This window comes from Somniosus microcephalus, unplaced genomic scaffold (assembly GCF_052327205.1).
Source record: "Somniosus microcephalus isolate GS21.2 unplaced genomic scaffold, FLI_Smic_1.0 scaffold7, whole genome shotgun sequence".
NCBI lineage: Eukaryota > Metazoa > Chordata > Chondrichthyes > Squaliformes > Somniosidae > Somniosus > Somniosus microcephalus.
The window spans coordinates 506,889-522,037 of NW_028225194.1; the positions used below are offsets into that span (position 1 = coordinate 506,889).

Consider the following 15,149-nt stretch of genomic DNA (forward strand, 5'->3'; position numbering starts at 1 on the left):
GATCTCATTGAATGGCGGAGCAGGCTCGAGGGGTCGAATGGCCTACTCCTGCTCCTATCTTCTATGTTTCTATGTTGAGTCCAGAAGTCTGTAAAGTGCCTGATCGAAAGATGAGGTGCTGTTCCTCGAGCTTACGTTGAGCTTCGTTGGAACAGTGTAACAGGCCGAGGACAGAGAGGGAGTGGAGCGGAGAATTAAAGTGACAGGTGAGGTGCCCAGAACTGCTCACAGTGCTCCAGGTGTGGTCTCACCAGGGTTCTGTGTAGCTGCAGCATAACTTCTCCTCCCTTCTATTCTAGTCCTCCAGATAGAAAGGCCAGCATTCCATTAGCCTTTCTGATTATTCTCTGTACCTGTTCATGACATTTGAATGATCTCTGTACCTCGACCCCCAAGTCTCTTTGGACCTCCACTGTTTTCAGCTTTTCACCATTTAGAAAGGACCCTGTTCGATCCTTTTTAGGTCCAAAGTGGATGATCTCACATTTGCCTACATTGAAATCCATTTGCCATTCACTTAATCTGTCAATATCCCTTTGTAATTTTATGCTTTCATCCAAACTGCCTACAATGCCGCCTATCTTTGTGTCATTGGCAAATTTGGATATATGACGTTCTATGCCATCATCTAAGTCGTTAATAAACACAGTGAATAGTTGAGCCCCAGCACAGATCCCTGCGGGACACCACTAGTCACATCCTGCCAATTGGAGTCCGGCCCATTATCCCTCCTCTCCGTCTCCTGCCACTCAGTCAATTTCCTGACCAGGTCAATAATCTGCCCTCATTTCTGTGGGCTTCTACCTTAGATAACAGTCTCTTGTGTGGGACTTTATCAAATGTCTTCTGGAAGTACTTATAAATAAAGTTACACCAAAACAGACACCTTCCCTGGATCCCAAGGCTAGGAGAGGCACTCTGGAAGGTATGGGGAGCTGGGACTTGTCCATGAGAGTAACTGAAGGTAGAAAAACTGAAATAATCTGGAAAGAGAAAGGACATCAATTCGTCTCCTCCTATCTTACAGAAATAAAGAACACAACACAGGATGTGTTTACACCAAAACTGGTTTGACAGATATCCAGAAACTTAAACTCCAGCCCAGTTATAGGGGTTATTAATATCAGCACAAACAAACAAAGGATGTGATTAACATCAGAATCTAACCCCTCCAGTCACTTGTGAACTTGCTGGTGTCTCAGCAGGTGAGATGGTCGACTGAATCCCTTCTCACACACGGAGGAGATGAACGGCCTCTCCCCAGTGTGAACTCACTGGTGTCTCGGCAGGTTGGAGGACTGAGTGAATCCATTCCCACACACAGAGCAGGTGAATATCCTCTCCCCAGTGTGAACTCGCTGGTGTCTCAGCAGGTTGGAGGACTGAGTGAATCCCTTCCCACACACAGAGCAGGTGAATATCCTCTCCCCAGTGTGAACTCGCTGGTGTCTCAGCAGGTTGGATGCAGAAGTGAATCCATTCCCACACACAGAGCAGGTGAACGGCCTCTCCCCAGTGTGAATTCGCTGGTGTTGAATGAGGTGAGATGACTGCCTGAAGCTCTTCTCGCACTGAGTGCAACTCAACGGTCTTTCATCAGTGTGAACAAGCTGCTGTTTAATTAGATCCGCAGAGATTTTAAAGCAGTTCCCACAGTCACAGCATTTAAACGGTCTCTCCCCAGTGTGAACTCACTGGTGTAAGTGGAGTCTGGAAAACAGAGTAAATCCCTTCCCACACTCGGAGCAGGTGAACGGCCTCTCCCCGGTGTGACTGCGTCGATGAGATTTCAGCTGGGATGGGCGATCAAATCCCTTCCCACAGTCCCCACATTTCCACCGTTTCTCCGTGGTGTGGGTATCCTTGTGTCTCTCCAGGTTGGACGATCAGTTGAAGCCTCGTCCACACACAGAACACGTGTACGGTTTCTCCCCGCTGTGAATGGTGTGATGTTTTTTCAGGCTGTGTAACTGGTTAAACCTCTTTCCACAGTCAGTGCACTGGAACACTCTCACTCGGGTGGGTGTGTGTGTCGGTGCTTTTCCAGTCACACTGATGTTTGAAAACTTTTCCCACAGACAGAACAAACATTTCTCCTTCTACACTCAAAGGCCGATGATTTCAGGTCCTGATGAATCGAGTGACTCTCTCAGATCTTGATAGGAAGTTTTGTTTGAGTTTCCCGTCTGTAAATCGTAAGAATAAGAACATAAGGAACAGGAGCAGGAGTCGGCCATTCGGCCCCTCGAGCCCGCTCTGACGTTCAATAAGATCATGGCTGATCTGATCTCGGCCTCAACTCCACTTTTCTGCCTGTTCCCCATGACCCTCGACCCCCCTGTAGTTCAAACATCTGTCTGTCTCAGCCTTGAATATATTCAGTGACTCCGTCTCCACAGCTCTCTGGGGTAGGGAATTCCAAAGATTCACGACCCTCGGAGAAGAAATTCCTCCTCATCTCCGTCTTAAATGGGCGACCCCCTTATTCTGAGACTATGCCCCCGAGTTCTAGATTCCCCCACGAGGGGAAACATCCTCTCAGCATCTACCCTGTCGAGCCCCCTCAGAATCTTATGTTTCAATAAGATCCCCTCTCATTCTTCTAAACTCCAGTGAGTATCGGCCCAACCTGCTCAACCTTTCTTCATAAGACAACCCCTTCATCCCAGGAATCAACCGAGTGAACCTTCTCTGAACTTCCTCCAATGCAAGTATATAGAAACATAGGAACATAAAAGATAGAAGCAGGAGTAGGCCATTCGGCCCCTCGAGCCTGCTCCGCCATTCAATGCGATCATGGCTGATCATCCAAATTCAGTACCTGGTCCCTGCTTTCTCCCCATATCCCTTGACCACTTTAGCCTTAAGAAATATATCGAACTCCTTCTTGAATATATTTAATGTATTGGCCTCCACTGCCTTCTGTGGTAGAGAATTCCACAGGTTCACCACTCTCTGGGTGAAGAAATTCCTCCTCATTTCTGTCCTAAATGGCTTACCCCTTATCCTTAGACTGTGACTCCTGGTTCTGGACTCCCCGACCATCGGGAACATCCTTCCTGCATCTAGTCTGTCCAGTCCTGTCAGAATTTTATAAGCTTCAATGAGATCCCCTCTCATTCTTCTAAACTCCAGTGAGTATAAGCCCAGTCGACCCAATCTCTCCTCATACGTCATTCCTGACATCCCAGGTATCAGCCTGGTGAATCTTCGCTGATCTCCTTCCATGGCAAGAACATCCTTCCTCAGATAAGGCGACCAAAACTGCACACAATACTCCAGATGTTGTCTCACCAAGGCCTTGTATAACTGCAGCAAGACATCCTTGTTCCTGTACTCAAACCCTCTCACTACGAAGGCCAACATACCATTTGCCTTCTTAACCTCCTGTTGCACCTGCATGCTTACCTTCAGCGACTGGTGCACAAGGACACCCAGGTCTCGTTGCACTTCTCCTTCTCCCAATCTATTGCCATTCAGATAATAATCTGCCTTCCTGTTTTTGCCACCAAAGTGGATAACCTCACATTTATCCACATTATATTGCATCTGCTATGCTTTTGCCCAATCACCCAACCTGTCCAAATCATACTGGAGTTTCTCGGCATCCTCCTCACAGCACACACGCCCACCCAGCTTTGTGTCGTCTGCAGATTTGGAGATATTACATCTAGTTCCCTTGTCTAGATCATTAATATATATTGTGAATAGCTGGGGTCCAAGGACCGATCCCTGCAGTACCCCACTAGTCACTGCCTGCCACTCGGAAAAAGACCCATTTATTCCAACTCTTTGCTTTCTGTCTGCCAACCAGTTCTCTATCCAAGTCAATACCTTGCCCCCCAATCCCATGTGCCTTAACTTTACACGCTAATCTCTTATGCGGGACCTTATCGAAAGCCTTCTGAAAGTCCAAATACACCACATCCACTGGTTCTCCCTTATCTATTTTACCAGTTACATCCTCAAAAGATTCCAGTAGATTAGTCAAGCATGATTTACCTTTTGTAAATCCAAGTTGACTTTGTCTGATCCTGTCACTGTTTTCCAAGTGCTCTGCTATTACATCTTTTATAATGGACTCTAGCATTTTCCCCACTACCGATGTCAGGCTTACCGTTTTCTCTCTGCCACCTTTTTTGAATAGTGGGGTAACATTAGCTACCCTCCAATCCATGGGTACTGTTCCAGATTCCATTGAATGTTAGAAGATGATCAGCAATGCATCTACTATTTCTAGGGCCACTTCCTTAAGTACCCTCGGATGTAGATTATCAGGCCCTGGGGATTTATCGGCCTTCAATCCCATCAATTTCCCTGACACAATTTCCCTACAAATGCTGATTTCTTTCAGTTCCTCCCTTTCATCAGACCCTATATTCCCCAATATCTCTGGGAGATTATTTGTGTCCTCCTTTGTGAAGACAGAACCAAAATATGTATTTAATTGGCCAGCCATTTCTTTGTTCCCCATTATAAATTCCCCTGATTCTGACTGCAAGGGACCTACGCTTGACTTCACCAATCTTTTTCTCTTCACATATCTATAAAAGCTTTTACAGTCAGTTTTTATGTTCCCTGCAAGCTTACTCTCATATTCTATTTTCCCGTTCTTGATTAATCCCTTTGTCCTCCTTTGTTGAATCCTAAACTGCTCCCAATCCTCAGGTTTACTGCTTTTTCTGGCCAATTTATATGTCCTCTCCTTGGATCTTATGCTATCCCTAATTTCCCTTGTTAGCCACGGTTGAGTCACCATTTTTGTTTTATTTTTATGCCAAACTGGGATGAACAAATTCTGTAGTTCATCCATGCGGTCTTTGAATGTTTGCCATTGCCTATCCACCGTCAACCCTTTGAGTGACATTCCCCAATCAATCCTACCCAACTCACGCCTCAGAAGTTATGCTGAACCTTTATAAAGCGCTAGTTAGGCCACAACTGGAGTATTGCGTCCAGTTTTTGTCACCGCACTTTAGGAAGGATGTGAAGGCCATTGAGAGGGTGTAGAGGAGATTTACCAGAATGGTTCCGGGGATGGGGGATCTTCGCTACAAGGACAGGTTGGAAAAGCTGGATTTGTTGTCATTAGAGCAAAAGAGGTTGAGGGGTGATTTGATAGAGGTGTACAAGATTATGACGGGTTTGGATAGACTAGACGGGGAAAGGCTGTGCCCACTAGTTGATGGTACAAGGACTAGGGGACACAGATTTAAGGTTTTGGGCAAGAGATACAGGGGCCGGTGAGGAAAAACTTTTTTACGCAGCGAGTGGTGATGACCTGGAACTTGCTGCTGACGGAAGTGGTGGAAGCGGAGACATTCAATGTTTTCAAGGGGAGACTGGATAGGCACTTGAGGGAAATAAACTTGCAGGGCTACGGGGATAGAGCGGGGGAACGGGACTGACTGGATTGCTCTACAGAGAGCTGGCATGGACTCGATGGGCCGAATGGCCTCCTTTTGTGCCGTTATGACTCTGTGACCTCTACCAACTAGAAGGACAAGGGCAGCAGGTGCATGGGAACACCACTACCTCCAAGTTCCCCTCCATGTTACACACCATCCTGACTTGGAAGTATATCGCCGATCCTTCATCTTCGCTGGGTCAAAATCCTGGAACTCGCCCCTGAACAGCACTGTGGGAATACCTTCACCCCACAGACTGCAGCGGTTCAAGAAGGCGGCTCACCACCACTTTCTCAAGGGCAATTAGGGATGGGCAATAAATGCTGGCATTACCAGCGACACCCAGATCCCATGAACAAATTTTTAAAAACTACGTCCCTCATTTTGTCCGTATATTTTCCTTTCCTGCTCTTTCTCTACTCATCTCTCTCTAATTGACTGCTACATTACATTCCTACATGACCACATGTCAGAAGTCCTGCAATTGCTGCACAGCGCTTGGAGATGTCCTGAAATTGTGAAAGGTGCTGTACATAGTCAAGATCTTTCTTCTTACTTATCTTCTCCTCTCCTGTCTCATTTTTGAAATGTCAATGTTTCTTATCATCACTCACTTTCTCCTCAAATTCTTTTCTTCTCATCTCCTTCGTTTGTCTCTTTCTTACTTTGATCTTTAGTTTTTCTTTCCTTGTCTCTCATTTATTTCTAATGTCCTGTTTTGCTTCCCTTATTACTCTCACTATTACCTCAATGCTAGTCAGTCGGGGGGAAACTCTCCACTGGCTGGAGTCAGACCGAGCACAAAGGAAGATGGTTGTGGTGGTTGGAGGTCAATCATCACAGCCCCAGGATATCGCTGCAGGTGTTCCTCAGGGCAGTGTCCTCGGCCCAACCGTCTTCAACTGCTTCATCAATGACCTTCCCTCCAACATAAGGTCAGAAGTGGGGATGTTCGCTGATAACTGCACAGTATTCAGTTCCATTTGCAACTCCTCAGATAATGAAGCCGTCCATGCCCGCATGCAACAAGACCTGGACGACATTCAGGCTTGGTGTTGTGTATTTTGAATGTGTATTAGAATTGTCCCACATGGGATACCGTAGTGGTGATTTGCAATGCACTGTGGGAAATGTAGTGCATTGAGTGAAGAAGCACATTGTAAATAAAATGGCCATTAACTAAACTCTCCACCCCGGAGTCCTCCTTATAATTGTTATATAGATAAGGGTATAAAACCCCTTGAGACACAACAAAACTGGCGACGAGGACGACGGACTTGTGCATCACTTTGCACTGGAATCGGTGATGTTTAAAGTAAGAAGTTCCTGTCTTTTCTTAATGGCGCGCCCGCAGTTTAGTGCTGATGCAATCGCCTCGTCAAGGTGGTGGTTCATGTGTTACACAAATAAGAAGGGGGAAAGTAACGATACAGTGAAACGAAGTGGAGGAAAAGGACTGTAAAAAAAAAAAATGGCTATGCTAACTGGCAGAGCGTTTGGACCATTTGATGAAACGGCGGAGCAATGGAGTGCTTATACAGAGTGTTTCGGATTTTTCGCGACTGCAAATGGTATTAAAGATGACGTGAAAGTGGTGATGTTCCTCAGTGTGATCGGAGCAAAAACATTTGGCTTGTTACGGAGTTTGATGCACCCGGCTAAGCCCGGCGCTAAGACATATGATCAGATTGTGGAAGTTTTGGAAACACATTTCGCACCCAAGCCGCTGCTGATTGCCGAGAGGTTCAGGTTTCACAAACGAAACCAAGGGGAGGGTGAGTCCATAGCCGAATATGTTGCAGTGCTAAAGAAGCTAACTGAGCATTGTGAGTTTGGTGAAACTCTAAATGACACTGTCCGTGATAGGTTTGTGTGTGGATTAAGATGTGAAGCAACACAGAAGCGCTTGCTCACGCCTGACAAACTGACGCTTAAATCAGCAGTGGAGCTCGCTGTGTCTATGGAGTTAGCAGCTAAAGATGCACAGCTGTTGGGGGCTGAAACAAGAGTGCACAGGGTAGCAGCTACACCAGATAAGCATGCAAGGGGCACCAGAGTGTTACAGATGTGGAAGGTCAGGTCATCAGCCATCTGACTGCTGGTGTAAAGACCTGACCTGTCGGAAATGTGAAAAGAAAGGACACATTGAACGTGTGTGTAAAGGGCAAAGCAAACAATCCTACACAGAGACACACAAAAACAAACAAGGAAACACATCCAACTGGCGTTCTAAAAAGAAAAACCTACACATGGTGAAACAAGTACAGGAAGACAGTGACACAGACTCTGATGGGGAGCTGAATCTCCATGTGTTAACGGTGAATGGAGGCTCATCAGGCTATGGAGTCACTCCACTACTAGAGGGAATACCGGTCAAAATGGAGCTGATACGGGGGCCGCTGTCTCCTTGATTTCAGAGAAGCTATTCAAAGAAAAACTGAACCACCTATCACTGACGCCGGTCAAGCTCATCTTAAAGACCTACACTGGGGAAATGGTCCCAATGCTGGGTAAGATGGAGGTCAAGGTGGAGCTTAATGGACAAACCGTGATGCTGCCAGTTTACGTCGTCAAGGGTGACTATCCATCCCTGATGGGCAGGCCATGGTTGGAGAAAATCCATCTGGATTGGGAAAAAGTGAATGCGGTGTCAGTCGAAGAGGCGGGGCTAGCGGCAGCGTTGACAAAGCATACGGCTGTCTTTGACGGAGAATTGGGGAGTATGAAGGGGATTACGGTCAAATTCAAGGTGAAGCCTGACAGCCAGCCATGATTCCTGAAGGCCAGGAACGTTCCCTACGCCCTCAGACTAAAGTTGGAGGCTGACCTGGAGCATGTGGTCAAGATAGGGGTCCTGGTGCCGGTTTCGCACAGTGAGTGGGCCACGCCCGTGGTACCAGTGATGAAGAGTGACGGCGCGGTTCGCTTATGTGGAGATTTCAAAGTAACAGTGAATCCTGTGCTCTCAGCTGAACAGTACCGCCTCCCCATCATTGAAGATCTTTTCGCGGGTCTAGCAGGTGGTCAGAAGTTTAGCAAGATTGATCTATGACAAACCTACTTGCAGATGCATGTAGAAGAGGACTCACAGAAGTACCTCACCATCACCACCCACAAGGGCCTCTACAGGTACTGCTGCCTACCCTTTGGTATAACGTCAGCACCAGCTTTGTTTCAGCGGGCTATGGACCAGATTTTAAGCGGCATTCCAGGGGTACAATGTTATCTCGACGATATCCTTGTCACAGGAAAGGATGACAACGAGCATCTGCAGAAACTGGCGAAGATACTGGGAAGACTTGAAGAATATGGCTTACGCGTTCGCAAGGACAAGTGCAAATTTTTCAAGCCATCAGTGGAGTACCTAGGCCATGTCATCGACGTGGATGGCCTACACACAGCACCGTCGAAAGTGAAAGCCATTGCCGATGCTCCTGCAACTACAAATGTCAGCCAGCTGCGGTCATTCTTAGGTCTCCTGAACTATTACGGAAAGTTTATTTCACAGCTGGCATCACTGTTGAAGCCATTACATGAGTTGTTGTGTCAGGGCAAGGCCTGAGCGTGGATGAAGGAGTGTGAAGCTGCATTCAAGAAAGCCAAAGCAGCATTGACTGACCCCAGAGTGTTGACGCACTTTGACCCGTCGTTGCAGATTCAGCTGGCCTGTGACGCATCGCCTTATGGCGTCGGCGCGGTCGTGTCCCACATCTTTCCCTCAGGCGAAGAGAAGCCGATTGCATTCGCATCAAGGTCCCTGAGGAAGGCGGAGGTGAAATACCTGCAGATCGAAAAAGATGCTTTGGGCATCATCTTTGGAATCAAAAAGTTCCATCACTACTTGTTCGGAATGAAATTCACCTTGCTGACGGATCATCCTCTGACATCGATCTTTGGTCCACACACAGGAATACCCTCCCTGGCAGCATGCAGGATGCAGCGCTGGGCGCTGATGTTAAGCGCTCACAATTACAACATCAAATATCGGAGGTCAGCAGCACATGGCAATGCGGACGGATTGTCAAGACTTCCGCTGCCTGTGCCCTCTGAAGGCTGTGAGCAGAAGATTTTCTACTTTGACATGATGAGCAATGCCCCTGTCACGGCCCGGCAGGTCAAGAAAGAGACCAGAGTGGACCCTACGCTATCCAAGGTGCTAGATTGGGTGATGCAAGGAGACGGATCACGGGTGTCAGACGCACCACCTGAGCTCCTACCTTACCTGTCAAGAGGGAAGGAGTTGGCTGTCACGTCAGGATGCCTCCTTTGGGGCATGCGAGTGATCATACCACCAAAGCTGCGGAAACATGTCCTCAACGAGCTGCACTCGGGACATTGTGGTATTGTCTGGATGAAGGAGCTGGCACGATGCTACTTCTGGTGGCCCGGTCTGGATCATGAAATTGAAGTTGAAATGAAATCATGCCCATCATGCGAGACAACCAGGGATATGCCAAGAGCAGCGCCACTGCATCCAAGGGAATGGCCGGCGACACCGTGGCAACGGATCCATCTGGACTTCGCAGGACCAGTGGAAGGAGCGATGTTCCTGGTCGCGGTGGACTCCCATTCCAAATGGCCGGAGGTTGCAGTAATGTCCACTACCACTACGGAGAAAACCATCGAGACTCTGAGATGTTCGGGCGATTTGGTCTGCCGGAGCAGATCGTAACCGACAATGGAACACAGTTCACATCCCAGGAGATGGAGGAGTTCCTCAAGAGCAATGGAATCCAGCACATGTTCTCCGCGCCTTATCATCTATCCACGAATGGATTGGCGGAGAGATTTGTCAGAACGCTGAAATGCGCGTTGAAAGCTGCAAGAAGTGATGCTCCTCTAAAGCAGCGCCTGAATGCTTTCTTGCTGAAATACCAAAACACGCCTCATGCTGCGACAGGAGCATCTCCTGCTTACCTACTCATGGGAAGGCAGCTACGGACACGCCTTGACCTGCTGAGGCCAACGTCCACAGAAGCAGTGGTGCACGCCAATCAGCAGGATCAAGTCAGCAGACGAGCTCAGAGGTCCAAAGAACGACACTTTGTGGTGGGGGGCAAAGTCCTCGCGCATAACTACACCACCCGGAGTGGTGGGTCCCGGCTACGGTCATTCAAAAGACGGGCCCCGTTTCATACCGAGTCTGCACCGGAGACGACCGAACGTGGAGACGGCATGTAGACCAGTTACTGCCAAGACAGTCGCCACAGGTAACCCAAGAAACAGAGGATCAAGGACCTGCTGGGGGCTCCAGCAGGGACTGGTCATCCGACCCTGAGATGGTGGCACCATCCACTCTTGTGCCATCGAGGGAGGAAGCCACGCCTGCAGGGTCACGGGAGAGCCAGCCAGAGCCTGCTCCTGAGATTAGGCGTTACCCCCAAAGAGAAAGGCAGCCTCCAGAGCGCCTTAGTTACAGTTAGTGCTAACCTGTGTGCATGGGGCAGAATAATCCCCAGGGTTAGCGGAATGTAGAGGCAGTCTACCCTCTCTTCCAAAGTTATAGTCATTTTCAGTTATTCTGTTTTGTGGACATTCTATTTTAAGGGGGAGGAAATATGTTGTGTATTTTGAATGTGTATTAGAATTGTCCCACATGGGATACCGTAGTGGTGATTTGCAATGCACTATGGGAAATGTAGTGCATAGAGTGAAGAAGCACATTGTAAATAAAATGGCCATTAACTAAACTCTCTACCCCAGAGTCCTTCTTAATTGTTATATAGATAAGGGTATAAAACCCCTTGAGACACAACACTTGGGCTGATAAGTGGCAGGTAACATTCGCACCCCACAAGTGCCAGGCAATGACTATCACTGACAAGCAAGCGTCTAACCACCGCCCCTTGACATTCAACGGCATTACCATTGCTGAATCCCCCACCACCAACTTCCTGGGGGTCACCATTGACCATAAACTTAACTGGACCAACCACATAAATACTGTGGCAACAAGAGCAGGTCAGAGGCTGGGTATTCATGGCGAGTGTCTCACCTCCTGACTCCGCAAAGCCTTTCCACCATCTACAAGGCACACGTCAGGAGTGTGATGGAATACTCTCCACTTGTCTGGTTGAGTGCAGCTCCAACAACACTCAAGAAGCTCGACACCACCCAAGACAAAGCAGCCCGCTTGATTGGCATCCCATCCACCACCTTAAACATTCACTCCCTCCACCACTGGCGTACCATGGCTGCAGTGTGTACCATCTACAAGATGCACAGCAGCAACTCGCCAAGGCTTCTTCGGCAGCACCTCCCAAACCCGCAACCTCTTCTACCTACAAGGACAAGGGCAGCAGGTGCAGGGGAACACTTGATAGAATACATATATCCCTGAAGGCAGCAGGACAGGTAGATAAGGTGGTTAAAAAGGCATATGGGATACTTGCCTTCATTAGCCAAGGCATAGAATATAAGAGCAGGGAGGTTATGATGGAGCTGTATAAAACGCGAGTTAGGCCACAGCTTGAATACTGTGTGCAGTTCTGGTCGCCACACTATAGGAGGGATGTGATTGCATTGGAGAGGGTGCAGAGGAGATTCACCAGGATGTTACCTGGGCTGGAGTGCTTCAGCTATGAAGAGAGACTGGACAGGCTGTGGTTGTTTTCCTGAGAGCAGAGAAGGCTGAGGGGGGACCTGATTGAGGTGTACAAAATTATGAGGGGCATAGATAGGGTAGATAGAAAGGAACTTTTCCCCTTAGTAGAGGGGTCAATAACCAAGGTAGGGGCAGGAGGTTTAGAGGGGATTTGAGGAAAAACTTTTTCACCCAGAGGGTGGTTGGAATCTGGAACTCACTGCCTGAAAGGGTGGTAGAGGCAGGAACCGTCACAACATTCAAGAAGCATTTAGATGAGCACTTGAACCGCCATAGCATACAAGGCTACAGACAAAGTGCTGGAAAATGGGATTAGAATAGACAGGGCTTGATGGCCGGTGTAGACCCGATGGGCCTCTTTCTGTGCTGTATAACACTATGACTCTATGACCACCAACTCCAAGTCAAACACCATTCTAACTTGGAAGTATATTGCCATTCCTTCATCGGCGCTGGGTCAAAGTCCTGGAACTCCCTCCCTGACAGCACTGTGGGAGTACCTTCACCACACGGATTGCAGTGGTTCAAGAAGGCGGCTCACCACCACCTTCTCAAGGGCAATTAGGCATGGGCAATAATCGCCCACATCCCATGAACGAATAAAAAAAAACTTCATCCCATAACACGCGTACAAGGGCTCAGTAATGTTTAATTTATCAGAAAAAGACAAAGTACAACAACATACTGGTCAGCTTAACAGAATCTCATCATATTTATGAGGCCACAAACTTAAAATAGTCACTAATAAATCGAGTAATGAATTCAGGAGAAATGTCTACCCAGAGAATGGTGAGAATGGGGAACTCGCTACCACAGGGAGTAGTTGAGGTGAACAGCACAGATGCATTTATGAGGAAGCCACATGAGGGAGAAAGGAATGGAAGGATATGTTGATCGGGTTAATTGAAGTAGGGTGGGTGTGGAGCATAAACACCGGCATGGACCAGTTGGGCCAATGGCCTGTTTCTGTGCTGTACATTCTATGTAACACCATCAACAGTCAATCGAAGGGAATCATCAGCACAACAGATTGAAAGATTAAACAGCAGTACAAAAATTTATAAAACATTCATCCATTCCACGTTCATGTCACCCCAGCTGTATGCAGGGCCCTGTGCTAAACAGTGTGAACTCGCTGGTGTCTCTTCAGCTCCCCGGACCTTTTAAAGCTCTTAGCACAGTCAGATCATTTAAATGGTCTCTCATCAGTGTGAACTCGCTGGTGTGTCAGCATGTTGGATGACTGAGTGAATCCCTTCCCGCACACGGAGCAGGTGAACAGCTTCTCCCCAGTGTGAGTACGCTGGTGTTCCTTCAGATCTCCGGACCTTTTAAACCTTTTCCCACAGTCAGAACATTTAAACGGTCTCTCATCAGTGTGAACTCGCTGGTGTGCCAGCAGGGGGGATGACTGAGTGAATCCCTTCCCACACACGGAGCAGGTGAATGGCCTCTCCCTGGTGTGAACACACTGGTGTCCATTCAGATGCCCGGTGCTTTTAAACCTCTTACCACAGTCAGAGCATTTAAATGGTCTCTCATCAGTGTGAACTCGCTGGTGTATCTTCAGCTCCCCGGTGCTTTTAAAGCTCTTACCACAGTCAGAGCAATTAAATGGTCTCTCATCAGTGTGAACTCGCTGGTGTATCTTCAGCTCCCCGGTGCTTTTAAAGCTCTTACAACAGTCAGAACATTTAAATGGTCTCTCCCCAGTGTGAACTCGCTGGTGTATCTTCAGCTCCCCGGTGCTTTTAAAGCTCTTACCACAGTCAGAGCATTTAAATGGTCTCTCATCAGTGTGAACTCGCTGGTGTTCCAGCAGGTGGGATGACCGAGTGAATCCCTTACCACACACGGAGCAGGTGAATGGCCTCTCCCCAGTGTGAACACGCTGGTGTCCATTCAGATGCCCGGAGCTTTTAAAGCTCTTACCACAGTCAGAGCATTTAAATGGTCTCTCATCAGTGTGAACTCGCTGGTGTGTAGTCAAATTGCTGGAGCTTTTAAACCACTTCCCACAGTCAGAACATTTAAATGGTTTCTCATTGGTGTGAACTCGCTGGTGTTGCAGCAGGTGGGATGACTGAGTGAATCCCTTCCCACACACGGAGCAGGTGAATGGCCTCGCCCCAGTGTGAACACGCTGGTGTCCATTCAGATGCCCGGAGCTTTTAAAGCTCATCCCACAGTCAGAGCATTTAAATGGTCTCTCATCAGCGTGGACCAACTGGTGTTTCTTCAGATCCCCAGAGGTTTTAAAGCTCTTCCCACAGTCAGAACATTTAAATGGTCTCTCATCAGTGTGATATTGCTGGTGTCTCAACAGGTTTGATGGCTGAGTGAATCCCTTCCCAGACACGGAACAGGTGAACGGTCTCTTTCCTGTTGTCTCCAGCTGGTGTCTCTTCAGCTCCTGGGACATTTGAAAGCTTTTCCCAGTCAGAATGTTTCACCGGCCTCTCCCCAGTGTGAACTCGCTTGTGTGCCAGCAGATTTGAGGACCGAGTGAATCTCTTCCCACACACGGAGCAGGTGAACAGAATCTCTCCTGCTCTCTCCAGCTGGTGTCTCTTCAGATCCTGGGACCTTTTAAATCTCTTCCCGCAGTCAGAACATTTAATGTGAACAAGCTGGTGTCTCAGGAGGGTGGCAGAATGAGAGAATCGCTTCAAAAACACAGAGCAGGTCAACGGTCTCTCATTGGTGTGGACAAGCTGGTGTCTCAGCAGTACGGAGGGTGCAATTAATCGCTTCCCACACACGGAGCGGGTTAAAGGTCTCTCCCTAGTGTGATCTTGCTGGTGTATCATTGGAGCGGATGGCTGAGTGAAACCCTTCTGGAACACGGGGCCGGTGAACGGGCTCTCCCCAGTGTGTACCCACTGGAGTTGCTTCAGGTACTTGTAGATTTTGAAGCTCTTCCCACACTCAGAACATTTAAAAGGTCTCTCATTAGTGTGAACTCGCTGGTGTGCCAGCAGATTGGAGGAACAACTGAATCAGGTCCTGATGAATCGAGTGACTCTGTCTGTTCTTGACGTGATGTTCGGTCTGAGCTTCCTGGCTGTAAATGCTCCACTTCTAAAACCCTGTAAAAGGAGTGTAGAAAGGGTTAAGAGGGAGAATGTTACCTCATG

General features: G+C 48.1%; 1 protein-coding gene and 1 pseudogene across 1 annotated transcript; both read right to left on the bottom strand.

Moving 5' to 3' along the window:
• Positions 1 to 1,271: 1,271 nt before the first annotated feature.
• LOC147083993 (uncharacterized) lies at positions 1,272 to 2,091 on the bottom strand (annotated as a pseudogene).
• A 10,553-nt stretch (positions 2,092 to 12,644) lies between these two features.
• On the bottom strand, positions 12,645 to 14,557 carry LOC147083994 (uncharacterized). The gene has a single exon (XM_085979961.1). The coding sequence runs from the start codon at positions 14,432 to 14,434 to the stop codon at positions 13,199 to 13,201; it is 1,236 nt and encodes a 411-aa protein (XP_085836087.1). The 5' UTR covers positions 14,435 to 14,557; the 3' UTR covers positions 12,645 to 13,198.
• Between the last annotated feature and the right edge of the window lie 592 nt (positions 14,558 to 15,149).

Coding starts and splice junctions, on each gene's coding strand:
- LOC147083994 (XM_085979961.1), bottom strand. CDS start 14,434: ATGTCCCAGGAGCTGAAGAGACACCAGCTGGAGACAACAGGAAAGAGA.